General features: G+C 39.2%; 1 protein-coding gene across 1 annotated transcript in view; it reads left to right on the forward strand.

Annotated features, from left to right (window-relative positions):
- Positions 1 to 18,374, forward strand: part of LOC124613825 (E3 ubiquitin-protein ligase arkadia-C-like) — a 290,726-nt gene extending 272,352 nt beyond the window's left edge. Inside the window, exons 12-13 of the mRNA XM_047142547.1 lie at positions 4,665 to 4,750; positions 17,207 to 18,374. Of these exons, the coding sequence (XP_046998503.1) occupies positions 4,665 to 4,750; positions 17,207 to 17,333 (213 nt within the window). The 3' untranslated portion in view covers positions 17,334 to 18,374. The remainder of the gene's footprint in view (positions 1 to 4,664; positions 4,751 to 17,206) is intronic.
- Positions 18,375 to 19,931: the final 1,557 nt, after the last annotated feature.

Genomic DNA, 19,931 nt, shown 5'->3' on the forward strand with positions numbered 1-19,931 from the left:
TATGCACTTCTTCCAGTTGACTCCCAACTGTTCAGTTCATCCCAATCATTAACTTTCCTGGTTTTATTTGATTTAGTCTTCCTTCCTCTCTTTGTGCACACTGTTTGATAACATTATTGAGACACTGCTCATCTTCTGTCCAAGTTGAACAGGACCCTTTACTTTAAAAAAATCTTTTGCTCTAAATATTGTTGTCTCTTTCTATTATAAATTTGAAATACATACTGAATTATTGTTGTTCATAATAAAGTCTTTGCCAAGCTTGATGGTGCTGTAACATCCCATAGCCATTCTGTTAATACTGTGTGGTGTTAAAATTTACTTACTTTCTACACAGCTTAAGATTCTTGTTCAGTCTGTTCATGTTGGTTAATACAGTCAACCCTCCGTCAACAATTACTGATACTACTATAAAATCGGATACAGCAATAATTTTACCTGGTCCCAGCTTATTTCCTGTATGTATTAATTCCTCCAAATTACAATGATGAAGTAATTTGAGCGACATTCTGTTGTGACAAAGTTTTATGGATCATACTATATTCCACTTCTAAAAATCTGACCATAGTGGCACATATTGTTTGTTAAACCTCTCTACCTTCAGCACTGTATTTTCAGAAAATTTACTAAATACTGTGCTGATGGTAAGCAGGTAGGGAATATCATATAACAATGGGCGAGCCATGCTGAGTGGCAAATGGAAAGAGTTATAGAGCTCCTGTGTTTGAACCAATGTTAACTGTTTTAGTGTGTACATTGTTGAGCTTGAGCTGCAGTCGGAAGTGTTGTGACAGGCTCATATGCAGTTCCTTCAGGCTTGAGTAATAACATATGGACAATAATCAGTCATCCTTTTCCGTCGGGTTTTATTAGCCATTATCAGTGCTAAAAAATATAGGAAGTACATAGTCAGGCAATAGTATAAAACGTTACAACTTGTGGCGTAATCTGTTCAAAGTCAAATCGTCAGTTGTAGGTTCATTGTCAATCAAATTAACCAACAGAACTTCCTCCATGGTGTGTTCGTTTAGATGCATCTACATGGTTAATAACAGCAAATCAGTATATTGGTTTTATTGTATTTACAATGAAAATCTGCTTCAAGTGGCACAGAGATTAGTACTCTCTACATTCGTAATGGAACAGCAAGCCACTCAACTGTCCATCTTTCTGACATTTAGTGCCATCCATGAACTATTCAGTAAATAAGAGGAACCACATACCTGTCATGATGATTAAATAAAGAGAAAAATAGTACAAAAGATAGAAACATTTAAATCAAATCAGCATATAGCATGTGCCTCCTTGTGTTTTGTAAATTTTTTTTTTTAAGTTTTACCAATCTGATTTTACATATGTGTTTTAAAGAGTAACAAAACAATTGGCTCACAAGGAGTGAATCTGGAATTTTTTACATCTTCTATGTTTACTGTTAATGTGACAATAAGTCGGACAGCAACGTAAATAATTTTACTTGTATTTTATTTTGTGTTATTCCTATGCAAATTTGGAGTTTTTTGCTAGAGACCATAGCTGCCTTTCTTTGAGTGTTATATATTACGTAGTTCATATAGAGCTTGCCATACAGCTAACCGATGTGTTCTCTACAAAACCTACCTTCATTATATAGTCTTGAATGAACTGTGACAGAAGCCCAAACAACAGGGGACTGATGCACTAGGATGTGCATTGATGTTAAGAAACAGTGGTATGTAATCTTATGTATAAGTCATATAGGTTATGTCATGAGTTGTAACTTTTTATACTATCACCTGCCTATGTACTTCTTATATTTTTTAGCATTGATGATGGCTAGTCACTAGCAGAAATCTAGATTTGTCTAATAAAACCTGAAAGAAAAGGATGACTGATTGCTGTGCTCTTATCATTTGAAAGTCATACCACAGTCGTTGAGTGTGCACCCACATACCTAATCGAAGGTAACTTGATTTGGACAATAACTGAAACTCAACAAACAGATAAGGTTAGTGATGAAAATGAAGATTTTCAAAGACATCAACAATGGAATGAAACAAGCAGACATTGCAAGGGAATATGGACTTGCAGAATCAACATAGCTATTTTTCTTAAAAGAAGGAAAAGAAATTGAAGAAAGTTTTCCACTACTTTTTCACTACTTCTTGTGTGAGAAATAATTTTTAATCAGTAGAGTCTTATGTCTAATTTGTGATTCATATTGCTGATTGATATGATTTAATACTTCATTTTTCTGGTGATGCTGAACAGAGAAGTTCAATAAAACACAGACTTCTAGTGTATCTATTTCAGAGCAACTTAGAACTAAATTTATTGAGTACAGACAGTTTAAGGTGGATGCAAAGTATTTGTATACTAATACTGGAACTCCATGTATGTTCCATGCCACTATTAGTTTTGTTTTAATTGTGCATTGTTGTGGAAGCCTTTGTGCATGTGATAGTGTAACCATACAGGTGCTGCACAAATTTGAAAATTTGTTGCTGTTTATACTCCTCCTCCAGTTTCCAAACTGACTGATGTTTTATAGTGATTAAGGCTGTGAAGAATTCCATTACTAATCACACCATCCAGGAGAATAACTAGCCGCAACACCTGATTGGGGCAGCAGAATCGACAGAAATTGCAAGATGGTGTAGTACATTGGACTGATATGCACTTGTTTCAGGTCACTACCAAACTTAACTGACTGATCATACAATGCCAGTTTACACCACACACAATGCAGTATACGCTGACACTGCCATTGCCATTCTGTGTTGTTTTTGATGTGCTGAATTTGGTTTCATGTGTTGTTAACTCTGTGTTTCATTTTTCCTTTTGTGTACAAAAGCAGATGAAATGCTAGACTCAAAAGGAGAGGTATCCAGCAGTGGAACAGAGTTTTTGAAACCATCTATATTGTGATGTAGGTTAAGATTCCAGGTATCACACCCTGCAGCCATTCATCATAGTGGGCCCTTGTTTGGAAGTAATTGATGGGAGGGGGGGGGGGGGGGGGGGGGGGGGAGAATCGGAATTTTGTGTGATGCTCAACATTAAAAGAGAAGATTTCTGTAGACTGCTTGCGTGATATAAGGCCTTCACATGCTGAAGGTTATTGGTTTGGACCTCATCAAGTGTCTTAATATTTTTTATTTGTAAATTTTGAAAATGCGATCTATCAGTTAAAGAACAAATGACAAAATAATCTATTTATGTTGACTGTACAGTAGTGTCACAAATGTATTTTTCATTACAAGACTTCCTTTTTTATGGTTATTGTTGTACATATGTTTAAAACATAACATAAATTCCTGTTGCACTATGAACAAAATAACGGAGATGAAGATTTAAATGAAAGAAGGAATTATAAATAAAACAAAATTCAAGAAAAATGAGGAATAGAAATAAAGTGTGTAGTAAATGGATGAAAAAGCAGGATTATAAAATGAAATAAATTAAATCATAATTAATACATAAAATCAATTAAAATCGTGTGAACAGAGATTTCAAGTGGAAAAAGAATGATAGGAAGAAAGTACAGAAGCTGATATAATGGTTGAATTGATGTGCCAAAGCAATGGAAATATAAAATTACATTTAAACCAATTAACTGAATAAAAAAATGAGCAAAGTAATTTCAATAAAAATTGAAAAATAAAAAAACTGAAGTACCTGATGGTGATCAAATGCACAACCTTCTCCATCTCAAGGCCTTCCTTCTCCGTCTCAAGGCCTTACACTATCGATGACACAATGCAACCAGTCAGTATGATGCCACTATATTAATGGTACTGAACATCACGCAAAACTCCGAAATGTCTTTTTTTGTCAATAAGTTGCAAATGTGGGCATGCCAGGGTGAAGGGCTGCAGGGTGTAATAACTGCATCTTAACCTACATCACAGTAGAGATGGTTTAAAAAGTCACTCCCACCCCTGGGGACCTCTCCTTGTCAGTGATGTCTGTTAAGGAAGTCAGATAAGGGTGCCAGTGAGGGAAAGCCGTCAGTGGCAGTTGAATACCTTCAGTTTGTATTGATTCCACTATCCAGTATCAGCCACTGTGTCAAGTGTCTTCAAGAAGTGCAAAAATAATGGGTTATCTTGATTAAATTTTCTTTGGTTTGTTGTATTCACTTTAGGACAATACTGGATAGTGTCTCCAATAAAGTTGTGGCAGATTTCTCCCTAATCCCTTCCATTTATGCTCTGCCCCCCTCCCCTCCACAATCTCCGCCTTTGCTTTCTTCAGCAGTTGTATAAATCTGCATGTAGTAGCCAAAACATGCATCAGTTGTGCATATAATGGTGATGATGCTATGTTTCTAGTAAAAGTGCTTTTTTTCCCCATGACATTCTACTGATGCATACAGAGTACAGTATTGCAGCGTTATGCACATGTTACACAGGTTTTAAAACAGTTTAAATTGCAGTGCAAAGATAAACCACAAGGATATGTACTATTTCAAATTTTTAATTTTAAGTGATGTGTTATGTGGATAATTTGATGCAATTCACTATCATTTGTATTCACTGTTCTTTGCACCTGTTTTGTGTCCATTGATAAGATGAGTGATGTTCCTGGGAGGGGAGATCTCAAAAACTCTGTGTTATATGCAGGAACATTTGACATTAGGCTGATGTTCACTTTAACAGTGATTGTGTTTTCCTTTCTTATTGCAGTTCAAGAGAAGAACAGATGATCTGGAAGACAACACAGAGAAGTGTACTATATGTCTGTCAGAATTTGAAGAAAATGAAGATGTCAGGTAAATTATTCTAATTACATAGTGTGCAGGTGGACTGTGTTTAGTGTAGTGATCATTGAAGTATTAAAATTTAAGCTGTGACTACTACTGCAAAGTATCTTACGTATACCAATAATAAAACTGTAAAACTGTCGTGTATGTCTGTGTGAATGTTTTAATCTCCAGAACAACTAGAATTGTCATGGGGTTTTCACAGGCAACTTCAGCATTGCAACGCATGGGTTCCATTTCATGGCAGTTGGGACAAGTAAACATAGATATCGTTATTTAAAAGTTTTATCAGAAATCATCTGCTGAGCTTAGTAGTTCGGATGTAAAATCATCACAGTGTAGTACACCAAAGAAGGTGCTGTTAGTTTCATAGTGCACCAAAGAACCATTAGTTGGTGCTCTTGGTTTATTAAACTCACTAGCAATTGAGTTTTAAAATGTTTACGTCTGTGACAGAACTAAGCAATGCAGTCGTATCTTTCACAAATACAAACCTATGACGAATTTACTTGGCTAAGATATACGGATTTTTGCTTTGTGTATTAAAAACTTGTTTTGCTTCTTCTGATAGTTTCTACCTTTTACTCTTTGCGAGGAAAAACAAATTTATTAAGTTTGCTTTCTGATTTGGTTGCCTGCTCATTACATTTTGATTTTGTTTTGTTTGTGAATGGAAATTCTTAGAAAATAGTCAAATCTTTCTGAATACACCAGAACAGCTAAAAGGCTGAGGACTACGCAGTCTCAGAAATCCAGTGAAGATCGTGAAGGGAGACTTGCTGTGGCTCGAGAACATTCGGCATTATCTTGTTGTTTGGAAACTCATTCTGAAAACGATGTGAGACAAAACTCTGATCTAGAGCATCGTACGTAATCTCACTCTTCAGATCCCTTTGGTCACAGAGACTTAAAGTTACTTCTCTCCAACATATCATTGTAGAAGTGGGAATTCTAATGGGAAGTGGAGCAGGTGAGCAAGTTTTTACACCCAATGAGCTTACATTATGCCACGAACGTAAACAACGCACGAGGCCAGACATTGCATATTGCGGGCGTGGACCTTAGTGCGAGTTACTTTTCACACGGCCAGCTCTGTGTGGCTCTCTCCCGTGGAATGAAGCAAGCAGACTCGTCATTCATGTCCCCAATCACATTACATCAAACATTGCCCCAAAAAGAAGCTTTATAAGCCAATAATAAATTTCACACATTCAGTGTCAGGTACAGCTATAAGTAAGTATCTGGACAATTTCCAGTTTCTCAGCTAGTTGCTTATAAAAATGTAGCATAAGTCTATATACTTCAAAAGTGTTCGTAATAATGGTACCCTTTCATTTGAAAGGAAACTTAACATAAAGATTTTATTGTTGGTTTGGTCCAGGGGCAGATGCCGAGGAATAGGTGGGTGCTGTGACAGAGAGCAAAATAATTAGAAGCACACTTAATATGTATGTTACATCTTTTACTTAACTTTCATCTGAAAGCCCAAATTGTATCCTACATTGCCCTGTTACATATGCATGTTCATCATAAACAGGCACCAGAAGAGAGAAGCTAACTAGTAATACTGTGAAGGCTGCAAGTGAACTCTACAATTAGCCATGCTGGCATCAGTGTGGCGTCTCTTAAGCTGGCTCGATGGTGGTTCTGTTAGCGTGTGCAGCAGCGGGTGTGTCTGTGAGCCAGCTGTACATTGGCAGGACAGTAACATATGTTACTGTCAGCGTCTGGACTTAGACTGCCTGGTGTCGTGTCGATAGTGTACGACACTACATTTATCACAATAATGTAGTTTAACTGCTAATTATTGTTTTCAGTCAGGAATTATGATGTTTTATTGCTGATTAATCGTGTGCTCCTTGGTGTTCCACGAAGTTATTGTTTCCATTTTATGCGGACAGATATCTGGATGAGGATATAGTGAAAATCCTTGCTAAAATGCTAAGTTTACACCCACTCCAAAAACACTACCAACAGCAGATTACATCACCTTCATGGATCACATTGTAGCTTATCTCCCACTGAAAGCGGCAGAAGAGGTTCACTGTGTGAAACCTGTAGAACACTTACAAAGATGCCAGTGCTAAGATCAAACATCTCTGAGGGAGAAAGAACGGCATTGAGAAATCTGTGAGAGGACAAGGAAACTGTACTTCTGTCACCCGACAAGGACAGCGCTACGGTCATGATGCCGCACGTGTGGATTAGAATAAGATGATTTTCAGTCCTCTGATTGACAATGCATACAATCAGATAGATGTCAGCCCTACAATTAAAATTGATAGGAAGGTGATGGCTCTTCTGAATGAGTCAGGTGTGCCATGAAACATTATTAACAATCTTAAAATGTGAGCAGCAGTGCCACAACAGCTGTATGGAATTCCTAAAGAACATAGTGAAGAAATTTCTCTGAGACTTATAGTTAGTAATATTGGTGCACCGACATACTGGCTGACAAAATACCTGAAACACATACTTAGTTAATATGTGGGGAAATGTGAACACCAAATCCACAAGCCCGCTGAATTTGCACACCACCTCAGTCAATTGCAGCACCAGGGTACATGTATTAGGGTCAGTTTTGATGTAGTCTCCCTCTAGTGTTTCTTTTATGATTCCTTAGAACTAATTGCAGAAAAATTTGAGGGTTGTTTCACAGGACTTCTAATATATGTGCTGTAATACAATGTATCTCTTGCCAAAGATTATTATGTAGTAAAGCGTAATATCTATCATATCCATATTCTTTGTAAAAGCATTGAATGTTTACATTATGTGAATCAGTGTAAAACTGAGCGTAGCTAAATACTGTGTTTATTTTTGTACATAGCATAATAATGTACTCTATAAGAAGCAATCTGATATGGATACCACAAGGCAGTGCACTGTAACTACCTAAAACATAAAAAAAACTTTTGGGTTTGTAAATGTTTCATCACCGATCACTAAGTTTCCGTCAGCAGCACCAGCACTGCATCTAGCTACACTTGGTCCACAACATAATGCTCTTGTAACACATCTATCTGATGATGAGCCTGCAGTGGCTTGAAAACATGTTCAGGGTTGAATAAATCATAAAAACGTGACTGGTTGCATATTTATTACCACATAAATGCCAACAGAGGTAAATGATCAAGTGTTTTGAATAGTCCTTGGCCTAGCAACCATTTGCATACCTATTAAAAGAACTGGCATGATTTAGCTATTCTGCAGTACAGGGTCAAGATTTAAACATTATACACTTCCTCCAGCTCAGGCAAATTGAGCAAATCAGTTGGTTCTTTTGCATTAGGTGTAATCGAGGGTGGACCTCAGGTGGCTTACAAAAGCACCATTTATTCATGGATGGTTTATGAGGAAACACAGCAAAACTGTGATTTTTGGGTATGAAAATTACCAATTGTGGGGATGGCCACTTCTGTAGTTACCAATATTGAGAGGTGCAAAGTTACTGTTACTAACCATAGCAAATGGCTCAAGTTTTAACTGTACATTCCTTAGGCATTCATATAGAATCACCATTTTGCTGGTTGCTTTGATTTGATTTTATCAGGGAAGCAAAAACAACATTGGTCAAGCCCCCATTGAAACAGAGTTTATTGTGCGGTATCGTTCCCTGTGTCTCTAGTAAAGTCAACCAATGCCCTTGAACATTGCAAGGAGATCCTTTACTGGTGCTTTGCTAGAGACAATTTCTTCAGGTCTGGTTGATCCAAATATTCGAAGATCAGATGTGATGCGGTTTCATCACCCACTCCACACATCCTACATTTGGGGTCTTTTTCTATTATCCCCATTGTATGTAGGTGTCTTTTAATTCCCATGGCCTATCAATAGTCCAACCACGAGTTTCATTTCTCTCCTATCCTGACCAACCTATTGGCTTGCTCATTACCACTAATTCCTGAGTGACCAGGGACCCACAATAAGTTTACCCTATTGCTTACACCTCGGTCTGTTTTTGAACCGTCAGTGAACCAGATGATGTCCCCAGTATGGTGTCGAAATTTGTTCTACCAGAGCTCTCTACTTCCAATTACTACACTGAAAGGCTTGTTGAAGCAGCTGGGAGTTGTTATCTAGTCGGCCGGCATTTCCCCAACTACACCTATGTCTACCTCACTCAGTATTTTAGTGTGAGATGCTAGATACCCCAGTGAGTTCCATTTTTTGCCAGTTTTTAACCTGTGTGCTCCAGCTGCTGCCTGCATCTTTACCCACAGGTGTAATGAGGAACATGTCCAGTATGGTTTCCATCCCAGCAGTGGGTGTGCTGCTAATTCTGCCTGTAATGACTAAGCAGGCCAATCTCTGCACTTTAGCAAGCTCCCTAGCAGCTACCTGCTGTTCTACCTTTTTCCACCACACTGTAGTCCCATAAGGAATCACAGGTCTCACTACTGTGGTGTATATCCAGTACATACTCTTGGGTCTTAAGCCCCAGTTTTTACCACAAGCTCTCCTGGTACTCATTAGAGTACCTTTCACCTTGGAACAGATGCTCCTTACGTGAGGGGTCCACAGTAGTTTCTCATCCCAGGTTACCCCTAGATATTTCATTATCCCCTTCACTGATAGAGTTTCATCAAGAAGCTTGAGATTCCAATATGTGTGTTGGATCTGCTTCCTCGTAAATGGTACTACAACAGTCTTCTTATGACTGACCCTTAGTTCCTGTTTCCTGCACCAGTTTTGAACAATGTTAAAAGCTCCTTGTGCCATAGGTCTGACTGTACTTGAAAATTTGCCAAGTATTACTATAACAAGATCGTCTGCATATCCCTGGCAAAAGTACTGTCTTGAGTTTAATGAGTTCATTCACCACAAGGTTCCACAGTAGAGGGAACAGGACACCCCCCCCCCCCCCCCCCTCCCCTTGTAAACAGCCCCTGGTAGTGTTGATTACCATTTTTTCTTGCATCATGGTAGTTTCTACCTTATTACCACTAACCATGGCTGTAATCCACATGCAAATTGTGGTCTCCAAGCTGTGAACCTCTGCTGCCTTAACCAAGGATTCGAAGGTCATGTTGCTAAAAGCCTCTTCAATGTCTAAGAAGATGCAGAGGGCTATTTCCTGAAAGTGCTCTCTCCATCTTCCCACCAAGTTGGTGGAGTGCAATTTCACATGATTTTCCTGGTTGGTATGCACGTTGGTTTATGTGTAGAGGGACCGTAGTTAACCTCCTCTCCCTAACATGCACGTTGACCAGTTTTTCTAATGTTTTAAGAAGAAAGGAGGACAGATTGATTGGTCTCATATCCTTGGCCTTAGTACAATCAGTTCTCCCTGGCTTTGGGATGAAGACAACCTTCACTTCCCTCCAGACGTTAGGAATGTTTCCTGCTGCTTGGCTAACTCCAAGTAACCTGCATAGGAATCTTATCAAGTTCACTCCTGCTTGTTGCAGGAGCACTGGAAAAATTCCATCTGGGCCAGGTGACTTTAACGGTTGGAACGTTCCCACTGCCCATTGGATTTTACTGCGGTCAACATATTCTCTGACAGGTTCCCAGTTCTCCCTTCGAATACCTGAAAACGGGTATCTCAGAGGGATCTCATCCTGGTCTATGTTGTCTGTCAGAGTACATTGAGGAAAATGAGTCTTGAGTAGTAGTTCCAGCATTTTCATGTGCTGTCCTTGTATACTCCCCATCCTCTTTCCTTAAAGTTCCTCCTGGATTAGTTGGTATCCTAGTGAGGATTTTGTGAAGTCTGGCCTGAACAGTCGTACCCTCTAACTCCTCACAGAATACCTTCCAGGATGCCTGCTTTGCTTGTTTAATTGCAAGTTTGTATTTCACAAAGGCCTCCCAATATTCTGCCCATTGTCCTTTTGCTTCTTGCAAAGCTAAACAGTCTTGTACCTTTTTCATCTGTGCTTCCAGGTTGTTGTTCCATCAAGATACATTCCTATTCATGCACTTGTTGGTGATACAGCAGTTGTCATGGTATGGGGTCATGATGGCAGATGTTACAGCCTCTGCTACCTCCTCAAACTCTACTGGATTCCTTGCTACCAAAGTACTGACTTCCAATAGGCTCAAGACAAGGTCCCTCCTATACACCTCCCACCCCATTTTCCTGGGATTCGTATAGGACATGGTCTGTCTAATTCCTGTTGAACCTCGAACTTAATATACATGTGGTCTGATGAGGATGGCTTTAAAGCCACGTGCCATTGTATGACATAACTACCCATCAAATTGGAACCGAAGGTTATGTCAATTACCTCTTCCCTTCTTATATTCCTAAATGTAGATTCCTTGCCTGTATTGAGGATGTCTAAGTTATTAGCTAGAAGAAATTCTAGAAGGTACTGTTGGTGTTGGTGCTGTCCCACATTAAGTTGTGGGCATAGCATCACACCCAACCAATAGTTGGTCATCGTGTTGTGCACAGGCTTCCGTCAGTCTCCTCATCTCCTGGGAAGGCGGAGCACTGTCGTCGTAACGAAGGTATGCTGAGGCCATTACAAACTCCCTCGTGATACCTTCCTCACGTTGCCGCATCCTGATGATCACTAAGTCCCTAGAACAAAAGTCCACCATCAGCATGAAGGGGGTTCCATTTTTATGTAAATACACGTTCTGGAGTTTTTTATATTTCTAGCATAAACAAACATACCTCCAGTGCCACCGAGGCCCGATACATCCAATTTATATAAACAGGATTCCTGAATAAGGGCCATGTCTGCTTCTTTTCCTCCCAGAAGACGACTCAGGGCAGCAGTGGCTCCTCTATTGTGTTGCAGATTTATCTACAGCACATTTAATCTCCATCTTGCCACTATTGTTGCTTCTGATGTCTTTTATTACCCTGATGGCAACCTGCAAGAACCCCAAGAATAGTCTCAGGTCCTGTTCCCACACTGCCTTCAGGGACTTCTGTGTAACTTCCACCACAAGGGTTTGGCTGTTTTGTGCAACCTTCCAGTTGATTACCTTCCAATCCTCTGTTGAGACTTTCTCATTTTCAGACCATATTTTCTCATTCAGTTTCTGCACAGGTAGCCTTAAGGAGTTTTGGCACCCAGATTAATATCTTTGCGGTCTTGAAGAGCTCAGCCCCTGTCTTTACCAGCACCTTCACATCCTACCACAGTTATATTAGGGGCACCTCTTCCTCAAGCCAGTCCACTGTACCCACCCCCTCACAGACAAAGATAAGAGCACTGTGATCGAGATAGACTCTCGTGAATTTGGGTCCTGGACCAGCGTCCCCCACAATCTTCTCAAAGAGAGCCATCTGCACGAGCTGCTCCTGTTGTGAGGTGATATTGACCAGTGGATAGCCTTGCTGGATAATTGCCATCCTAAAAACTGAGACTGCAGTACTATAGGTCTGTTTCCCTATTTCTTGCCTCAGCTTTTTCTGGATACACTTATCCTGAGAAGTGGGAGTCTTATCCTCCCTTGTTCTCTTACTGCCTGCCCTCAATTTTTGTTTTCTAAGAAGTTTCCTCCTCTGAGGCCTGTCCCCCTGTTCAGCTGAGGGGTTGTTTTCCATCAGTTCCAGCCCCAATGTTTGGGTGTCTGAGGTGTCAACTTGCCCCTCAGTATTGCTATTTTCTTTCATGTCCATTTTGGTCCCACGAAAGTCAGGGATCTAATTGGTTCACACTGTGGAAACCCCATGCGGTGCAAGGCTAATTACTCAGGGAGGTCACCCGGTATCCCTGAGGCTCCGTTCACGACATATCTTTCCATGTGCCACACATCCCTCGGCACGGATCACATCACATCTTGGGTCCTTGGCAATGGACAAGGAATGGATGTGGGATGACAGGTCGTTGTGGGACACACTTAGTCTGGTCCATAGGCCAAGACCTTCTGACCATAGGTTTCCATAGCCGGCATAGCCCTCAGCTTCACGCGAACACACAAATCTCTCTATCCACATGGACAGTGCTACTTCAAGGTGGTGTCCCCCTGAGAGGTTTTGCCTGGTTTCAAAAATCTGTATCTTTATCCAGGTACACCCAAAAGATTATGATTTTTGATTACCAAAAGTGCCAATTGAGGGACTGAGAGTTCAACTGGCGCAAGTGCTTGCTGAGGAAAACTGATTAAATGAATGCCAGAGTTAAATGGCTGTTTATAATTTATGTGAGTTACTATAAAAAAAAAAAAAAACATAAAAAAACCACAGGATATTTTTCCTAATGGTCAGTTAGTCTGTGTGTAGTTGTAGCCGTAGTGAGAGACTGTAGTGGCACTGCATTATTTTTTATAATATATCAGAAATACATATACTCCTTCCATCTTAAAGCTTTTTAGAGTAAAACAGAGTCATGTGCAAAGACATTTTATTTGCTGTTCTATATTGTGAAGATTTTATTTGGTAGAACAAACCATATACATAGTACAAAGATATGCGAGTAATGGCAGAAGAGCCAACACCGTGTTACTAGAGGGGGCTGAAATGCACACGTTTTAGCTCACGCAGGCTGGCGTGAGGAGGGAAGAACTATACTGACATGAGGTCTGGAACGTGACAAGGAATTAGAATTCAGAAAGCGGACGTAATTAGTTTGACACTTAACTTTAATCCATTAATGATGAACGTCGCTCTTGATGGTACATGATTCACAATATTATCTGTTCAGATTATAGCAACTGAATATGGCGCCTTGCTAGGTCGTAGCAAATAACGTAGCTGAAGGCTATGCTAAACTGTCGTCTATGCAAATGAGAGCGTATGTAGACATTGAACCATCACTAGCAAAGTCGGCTGTACAACTGGGGCGAGTGCTAGGGAGTCTCTCTAGACTAGACCTGCCGTGTGGCGGCACTCGGTCTGCAATGACTAATAGTGTCGGCAAGCGGGTCCGACGTATACAAACGGACCGCGGCCGATTTAAAGGCTACCATCTAGCAAGTGTGTTGTCTGGCAATGACACCACATAATTAAAACAAAATTAATGTAACAAACTAAAAAAATAGGTAAATAGCAAACAAAATAAAAATACTCAATGAAAATATATTAGTGTCATTGCTGTACCATAGTGTTACACATTTTGAAGTCTTGCTCATTCCCTTCTTTGACCATTTCCTCTTCTTTCTCCACTCTTCTTACACCCATGCTGACTGCTGTCTGGAAATGAGATGTATTGTTATAGAACTCATGGTGAAGTGGATGGACACAGTTCATTATCTTCCAAACATTGTCCGCCCCCGGCAGCTGAGTGGTCAGCATGACAGACTGTCAATCCTAAGGGCCTGGGTTCAATTTCCGGCTGGGTCGGAGATTTTCTCCGCTTAGGGACTGGGTGTTGGGTTGACCTAATCATCATCATTTCATCCCCATCGACGCGCAGGTCACCGAAGTGGCGTCAACTCGATAGACCTGCACCAGGCGAACGGTCTACCTGACGGGAGGCCCTAGCCACACGACGTTTCATTTTTTCTAACGATTTTCTTTCACTTCTCAGATTTTATTTCAAACTCATCTTGGTGCAAAGACAGCAGAAGAGAAATTGATCGAGAGAGACCAATATTGTGCCCCCAAAAATCCGCTTCTGTCAGTTCATAATCAATGTTTAGTAGTTGTTTGAACTGCATTGTTTGAAGATTTTTGGTGATTCAGATCCATCTGATATTTCTCCATTGTATTCTTTGTGATCGTTCCAGTTTAGGTTACTTGTAATTGTAATCCCTAAGTATTTAGTTGAATTTACAGCCTTCAGATTTGTGTGACTTATCACGTAATTGAAATTTAAGGGATTTTTTTAGTACTAATGTGAATAACTTCACACTTTTCTTTATTCAGGGTCAATTGCCACTTTTCGCACCATACAGATATCCTGTCTAAATCATTTTGCAATTTGTATTGGTCATCTGATGACTTTACAAGAGGGTAAAAGACAGCATCATCTGCAAACAATGTAAGACGGCTACTCAGATTGTCTCCTATGTCGTTAATATAGATCAGGAACAATAGAGGGCCTATAACACTTCCTTGGGGAATGCTGGATATTACGTCTGTTTTACTTGATGACTTTCCATCTATTACTATGAACTGTGACCTTTCTGAGAGGAAATTGCAAATCCAGTTGCACATCTGAGGCAATGTTCCATAGGCATGCGGTTCTGAAGATCTAAAAATATGAAATCAATTTGACATCCCCTGTCGATAGCACTCATTACTTCATGAGTATAAAGAGTTAGTTGTGTTTCACAAGAACGATGTTTCCTGAATCCGTGCTGACTGTGTGTCAATAAATTGTTTTCTTCGAGATAATTCATAATGTTCGAACGCAGTATATGTTTGAAAAACCTACTGCAAATCGACATTAGTAATATTAGTAATATGGGCCTGTAATTCAGTGGATTACTCCTATTTCTCTTTTTGGGTATTAATGTGACTTGAGCAATTTTCCAGTCTTTAGGTAGGGAACTTTCTGCGAGTGAACGGTTGTATATAATTGCTAAATATAGAGCTATTGCATCAGCATACTCTGAAAGGAACCTAACTGGTATACAGTCTGGACCGGAGGCCTTGCCTTTATTAAGTGAATTAAGCTGCTTTGCTACGCCGAGGATATCTACTTCTATGTTTCTTATCTTCGCAGTTGTTATTGATTGGGATTCAGGAACATTCATTTCGTCTTCTTTGGTGAAGGTGTTTCAGAAAACCATGTTTAATAACTCAGCTTTAGTGACACTGTCATCAGTGACTTCACTGTTGTTATCGTGCAGTGAAGGTATTGATTGTGCTTGCCACTGGTGTGCTTTGTATATGACCAGAATATCTTTGGGTTTTCTGCCAGATTCCGAGACAGAGTTTCGTTATGGAAATTATTAAAAGAATCTTGCATTGAAGCATGCACTGTATTTTGAACTTCTGCAAAACTTTGTCAATCTTGGGGATTTTGCGTTCTTTTAAATTTGGCATACTTTTTCCATTGCTTCTGCATCAGCGATCTGACCCGTTTTGTGTACCATGGGGGATCAGTACAATCACTTATTAATTTATGTGTTATATGTCTCTCAATTGGTGTCGCTACTATTTCGTTGAAATCATCCCACGTTTTTTCCGTGCATACGTGATCAGATCAGAAGGAGCAGAGACTGTCGCTTAAAAAGGCGTTAAGAGTATTTTTATCAGCTTTTTGTATAGATGTACTTTGTGTTTCTTTGTGATGGTTGTGGTTGTTACGGTATTCAGTCTAGCAGCAACTGCCTTGTGGTCGCTAATCCCTGTATTCGTTATGATACTTCCTATTTGTCCAGGATTATTTGTTGCTAAGAGGTCAAGTAAGCTTTCACAAACATTTACGTTTTGAGTGGACTTATGGACTAATTGTTCAAAATAATTTTTGAGAAAGAATTCAGTACAATTTCAGATGATGTTTTATGCCTGCCTGTGGCTTTAAACGTACAATTTTTCCAGCATATCGAGAGTAGACTGAAGTTGCCACTGACTATAATTTTATGAGTGGGATACCTATTTGAACTGTTCAGCAACTATATCTTCTAAGTCCGGGGGTCGGTAAAACAATCCAATTAATAGTTTAGTCTGATTGTCAAGTGTAACCTCTACCCATGCTATTTCGCAGGAGCTATCTAATTCAATTTCACTACAAGGCAAACTACTTCTGAAAGTAATAAATAGGGACCAATGACCTTTGCAGTCTGGTCCCTTCAACCCCACAAACCAACCAACAGCAATAAATACTCCACCACCAACAGTATTTAATCTATCCATTCTGAACACTGTTAGGTCGTTTGAAAAAATTTCTGGTGAACTTATTTTCGGCTTTAGCCAGCATCCCGTACCTATAACTATTTGAGCTTCAGTGCTTGGAGCTCTGGTTCTTGCCCAACACAGCTACGACAATTTACAACTACAATACCGATCATTTCTACAACTGCCTTACTGTGTTTTACCTGCCCCCTTTTAGATGGAAACCCTTTTGGGGTTTCTTGAGACCCTCTAACCTGAAAAACTGCGCAATTCCCTTCCACACAGCCCCAGCTACCCGTGCAGCCACTTCCTGTGTGTAATTGACTCCTGACCTATGAAGTATAACCCTATGTTCTACAGTTCAACAGGAATAACAGCTGCCAATTTATTAACTAGTATAGTCTGATAAACAGAGAGCTATAACGGTATCCTCTTAACTTACATAGATACTAAAGTTTTTGAAAATGTGGTTTTCTTTTGTGAGTTTGAATGTGACTGTACCTTAGCAAAACGTGTATGTTCTGTTAAATATATCCTGCCACCCTGTGTTTTAAGAAGTGAATGCATGAATGTGCCCGAGTGTGACATGACAGATCACTGCACCTAAAGTGCTATGAGTACAGTCTCTCATCTTCTCTCCCCCCCTCTTATTGTATTAGAATAGAATGTAGCAGTGGAAGACTTAATGTATCCTGCTTAACCGTATATGACAATCATAAAATTGAAAATATGAACTATGTATTCAATTTTTTGACAGCTGTATTTTTATCTTTCAGACGCCTGCCATGCATGCATCTCTTCCATGTCGAGTGTGTTGATCAGTGGCTCAGCACAAATAAACGTTGCCCCATCTGTCGTGTGGACATTGAAACTCATCTCAACAAGGACTTGCAGACAACTTGACAGCTGTTTGTGTGTGTAGACAGTGAATAATCTTCAGCCATCACACCCAGTGCAGAATCTTCTGGCTTCTGTAGTGGTGCTTCCTGGAGACATCTTTAGTCTTTATATTTAATGTTAAGCTATTGTACTTTGATTGATATAATTCAAGGTGGGGCATCCGATTGTGTGGGCATGAAATTAAGGCATCAGTTTAGATTATTATTATTATTATTATTATTATTGTTATTTTTAACCAGGATGATTACACTAGGTTGCAAAATGCTAATGAAGTGTGATTACTGCAGGTTTCTTTTTCCATCCAAGTCGTGTGACGTGGCCTGCTTGTTTTTTTAGAGTTACCATATGTTCATGCTAACAGCTGATTGCATTGTTCTTAAAGTCAAAACACTGTAGGCTAAATTGGGGAATATTACTATGTTTATTTTGTGAATATAAAGTATTTATTAACAGTTGAAGCAGCGTAATAATCATGAAGGAATGGAATCCTCTGCTCCGTGAACAATAATTGTATATACAAGAAAAAAAAATGAGAGCAAGCTTTATTGTGCCTATTATCTAAATATAAATCAGTTATTAAAAACGCCAGCAACATAATAAACTTTAAGGTGTGGAATCCTCTGCTCAACAAAGAAGAATTACACATAAAATTAAGAATGAGGATTAACAGACGCAACTCCAGATGAATGATGACTGGTATTTAGGCTTACTTAAAACATCAGAAAATCATACTTGCTAGTATTAGTATAATACCCCTCTCCCTCCTTCCCCCTCAGCTCTCTCTCTCTCTCTCTCTCTCTCTCTCTCTCTCTCTCTCTCTCTCTCTCTCTCTCTCAGCTTTGTGTGTGTTACCAGAATTAACTCATATTTTCTCACTACTGCAGTGTGTCATGTGGCTCCCCCTCTCCTCCTCGACAATACTCAAAATGTCATCTTGTATCCACCTTGCCCAGCATGTCTTCCTTCCTCCCAGCTACTCAATCTTTCATTTCACCACACCCTCCTCCCTCACACACACACACACACAAACACACACACACACACACACACACACACACACACACACGTCCAGTTAACTGCTCATAAACAGTCTCTGTATATCTGTGTGTGTGTGTGTGTGTGTGTGTGTGTGTGTGTAGTAGAACACGGCAGAATAATTTATTTTCTTGTTATCTGTCCCCCATAACAGCTACCCATTGATGACCAAGATATATATATTGCCATGTATTTGAGACAAAATGAAATGTCTGTTAACTAATTTTATAAATACGTCTCAAACAATAAAAAAAAAAAAAAAAAATGTTATTGACTGAAGCAATCTGTAACATTGTAATGGTGTTATGAATTTCATTATTATTATTATTATTATTATTATTATCATCATCATCATCATCATCATCATCATCATACATAATCAGTGGAAATAACACCAAGTACTTGTCCTTTTTTGCAAAAGGAAACTTTAAGCTGTCAAATAACAGATTAACTTTTCATGGTTTGGGTTCATAGTCACATAAAACTTTTTAAAAGACATCATATTTGCCATTGACTGAAAAATTATTTATTTGCACTGTTGCAGTTTCAGCCTTATGGCCATAATCAAGTGGTATATTGCAAAAGACTGCATTCTCACACATGTCAGATCTAAAAGTCATCTGACATGTATGCATGTCGTGGTCATATTTAAGAGCAGTATGAAATTGGAGATATTTGCTACTCACAACATAAAACAGGCATTGAGCAGCAGACAGAGACATTTAAAAGTAGACTAAGCTATCGGACTAAGTCCTCCTTCAGATGTAATGCCGAGAGATGACAGTATCTCTGTGTCCTTGTCCGTGCAGAGTGTGTGTGTGTGTGTGTGTGTGTGTGTGTGTGTGTGTACCTGTGAAGATGAAGAAGTGCTTTGCCCAATAGCTTAGTCTACTTTTAAATGTGCCTTTCAACCCCTCAGTGCCTCTTCTATTTGGTAAGTAGCAATCTGTCCTATGTCATCTTGGATTTTTGACTGTTAGTATATTCATTTAAGTGTACACTGTTGAGATGTTATATGATTTGGAGAATCCTACTTCTTCAGCAATGATTTCTGAAATGTTTTGTAGATAGTTATTTAGACAGCACAGCTTTTGTCCCTTCCTTTCAAGTATATAACTCTATATTTCATATTTCCAAATTCAAACTGATTGTGTTAGTAGTTGGTGACAATTTCATTTTCAGTTATTTCTTCTCTCAAAAACAACACAGTGACAAATCAGAAGAAGGTAGCTATGCCAACACTGCAGAACTTGCTTTTTATTATGAGTGCAATTACAACTTCACCTTGAGCCAGGAGAGATGTAAGCCCTCACGCTCTAATCTCCCTTGAAATTGGGATGACAAAACTGATGTATTCCACAAAGACAATACAGAAAAAGACTTCTATATTTGTTCATAGTAAGGCTGCACAATCAAAGCTGTTGAGCTATGCCTCTTAGCTTCTCATAGCGAAGTGAAGAGGCATACAGGTACTTTGTTGTAAATATCCATTGCATTGATGCTTTCATTGAAGCATAAACTGTAAACATAAAATGAGTAAGAGAAATATAATGCTGCACACAGTTC

Source organism: Schistocerca americana, chromosome 4, assembly GCF_021461395.2.
Source record: "Schistocerca americana isolate TAMUIC-IGC-003095 chromosome 4, iqSchAmer2.1, whole genome shotgun sequence".
NCBI lineage: Eukaryota > Metazoa > Arthropoda > Insecta > Orthoptera > Acrididae > Schistocerca > Schistocerca americana.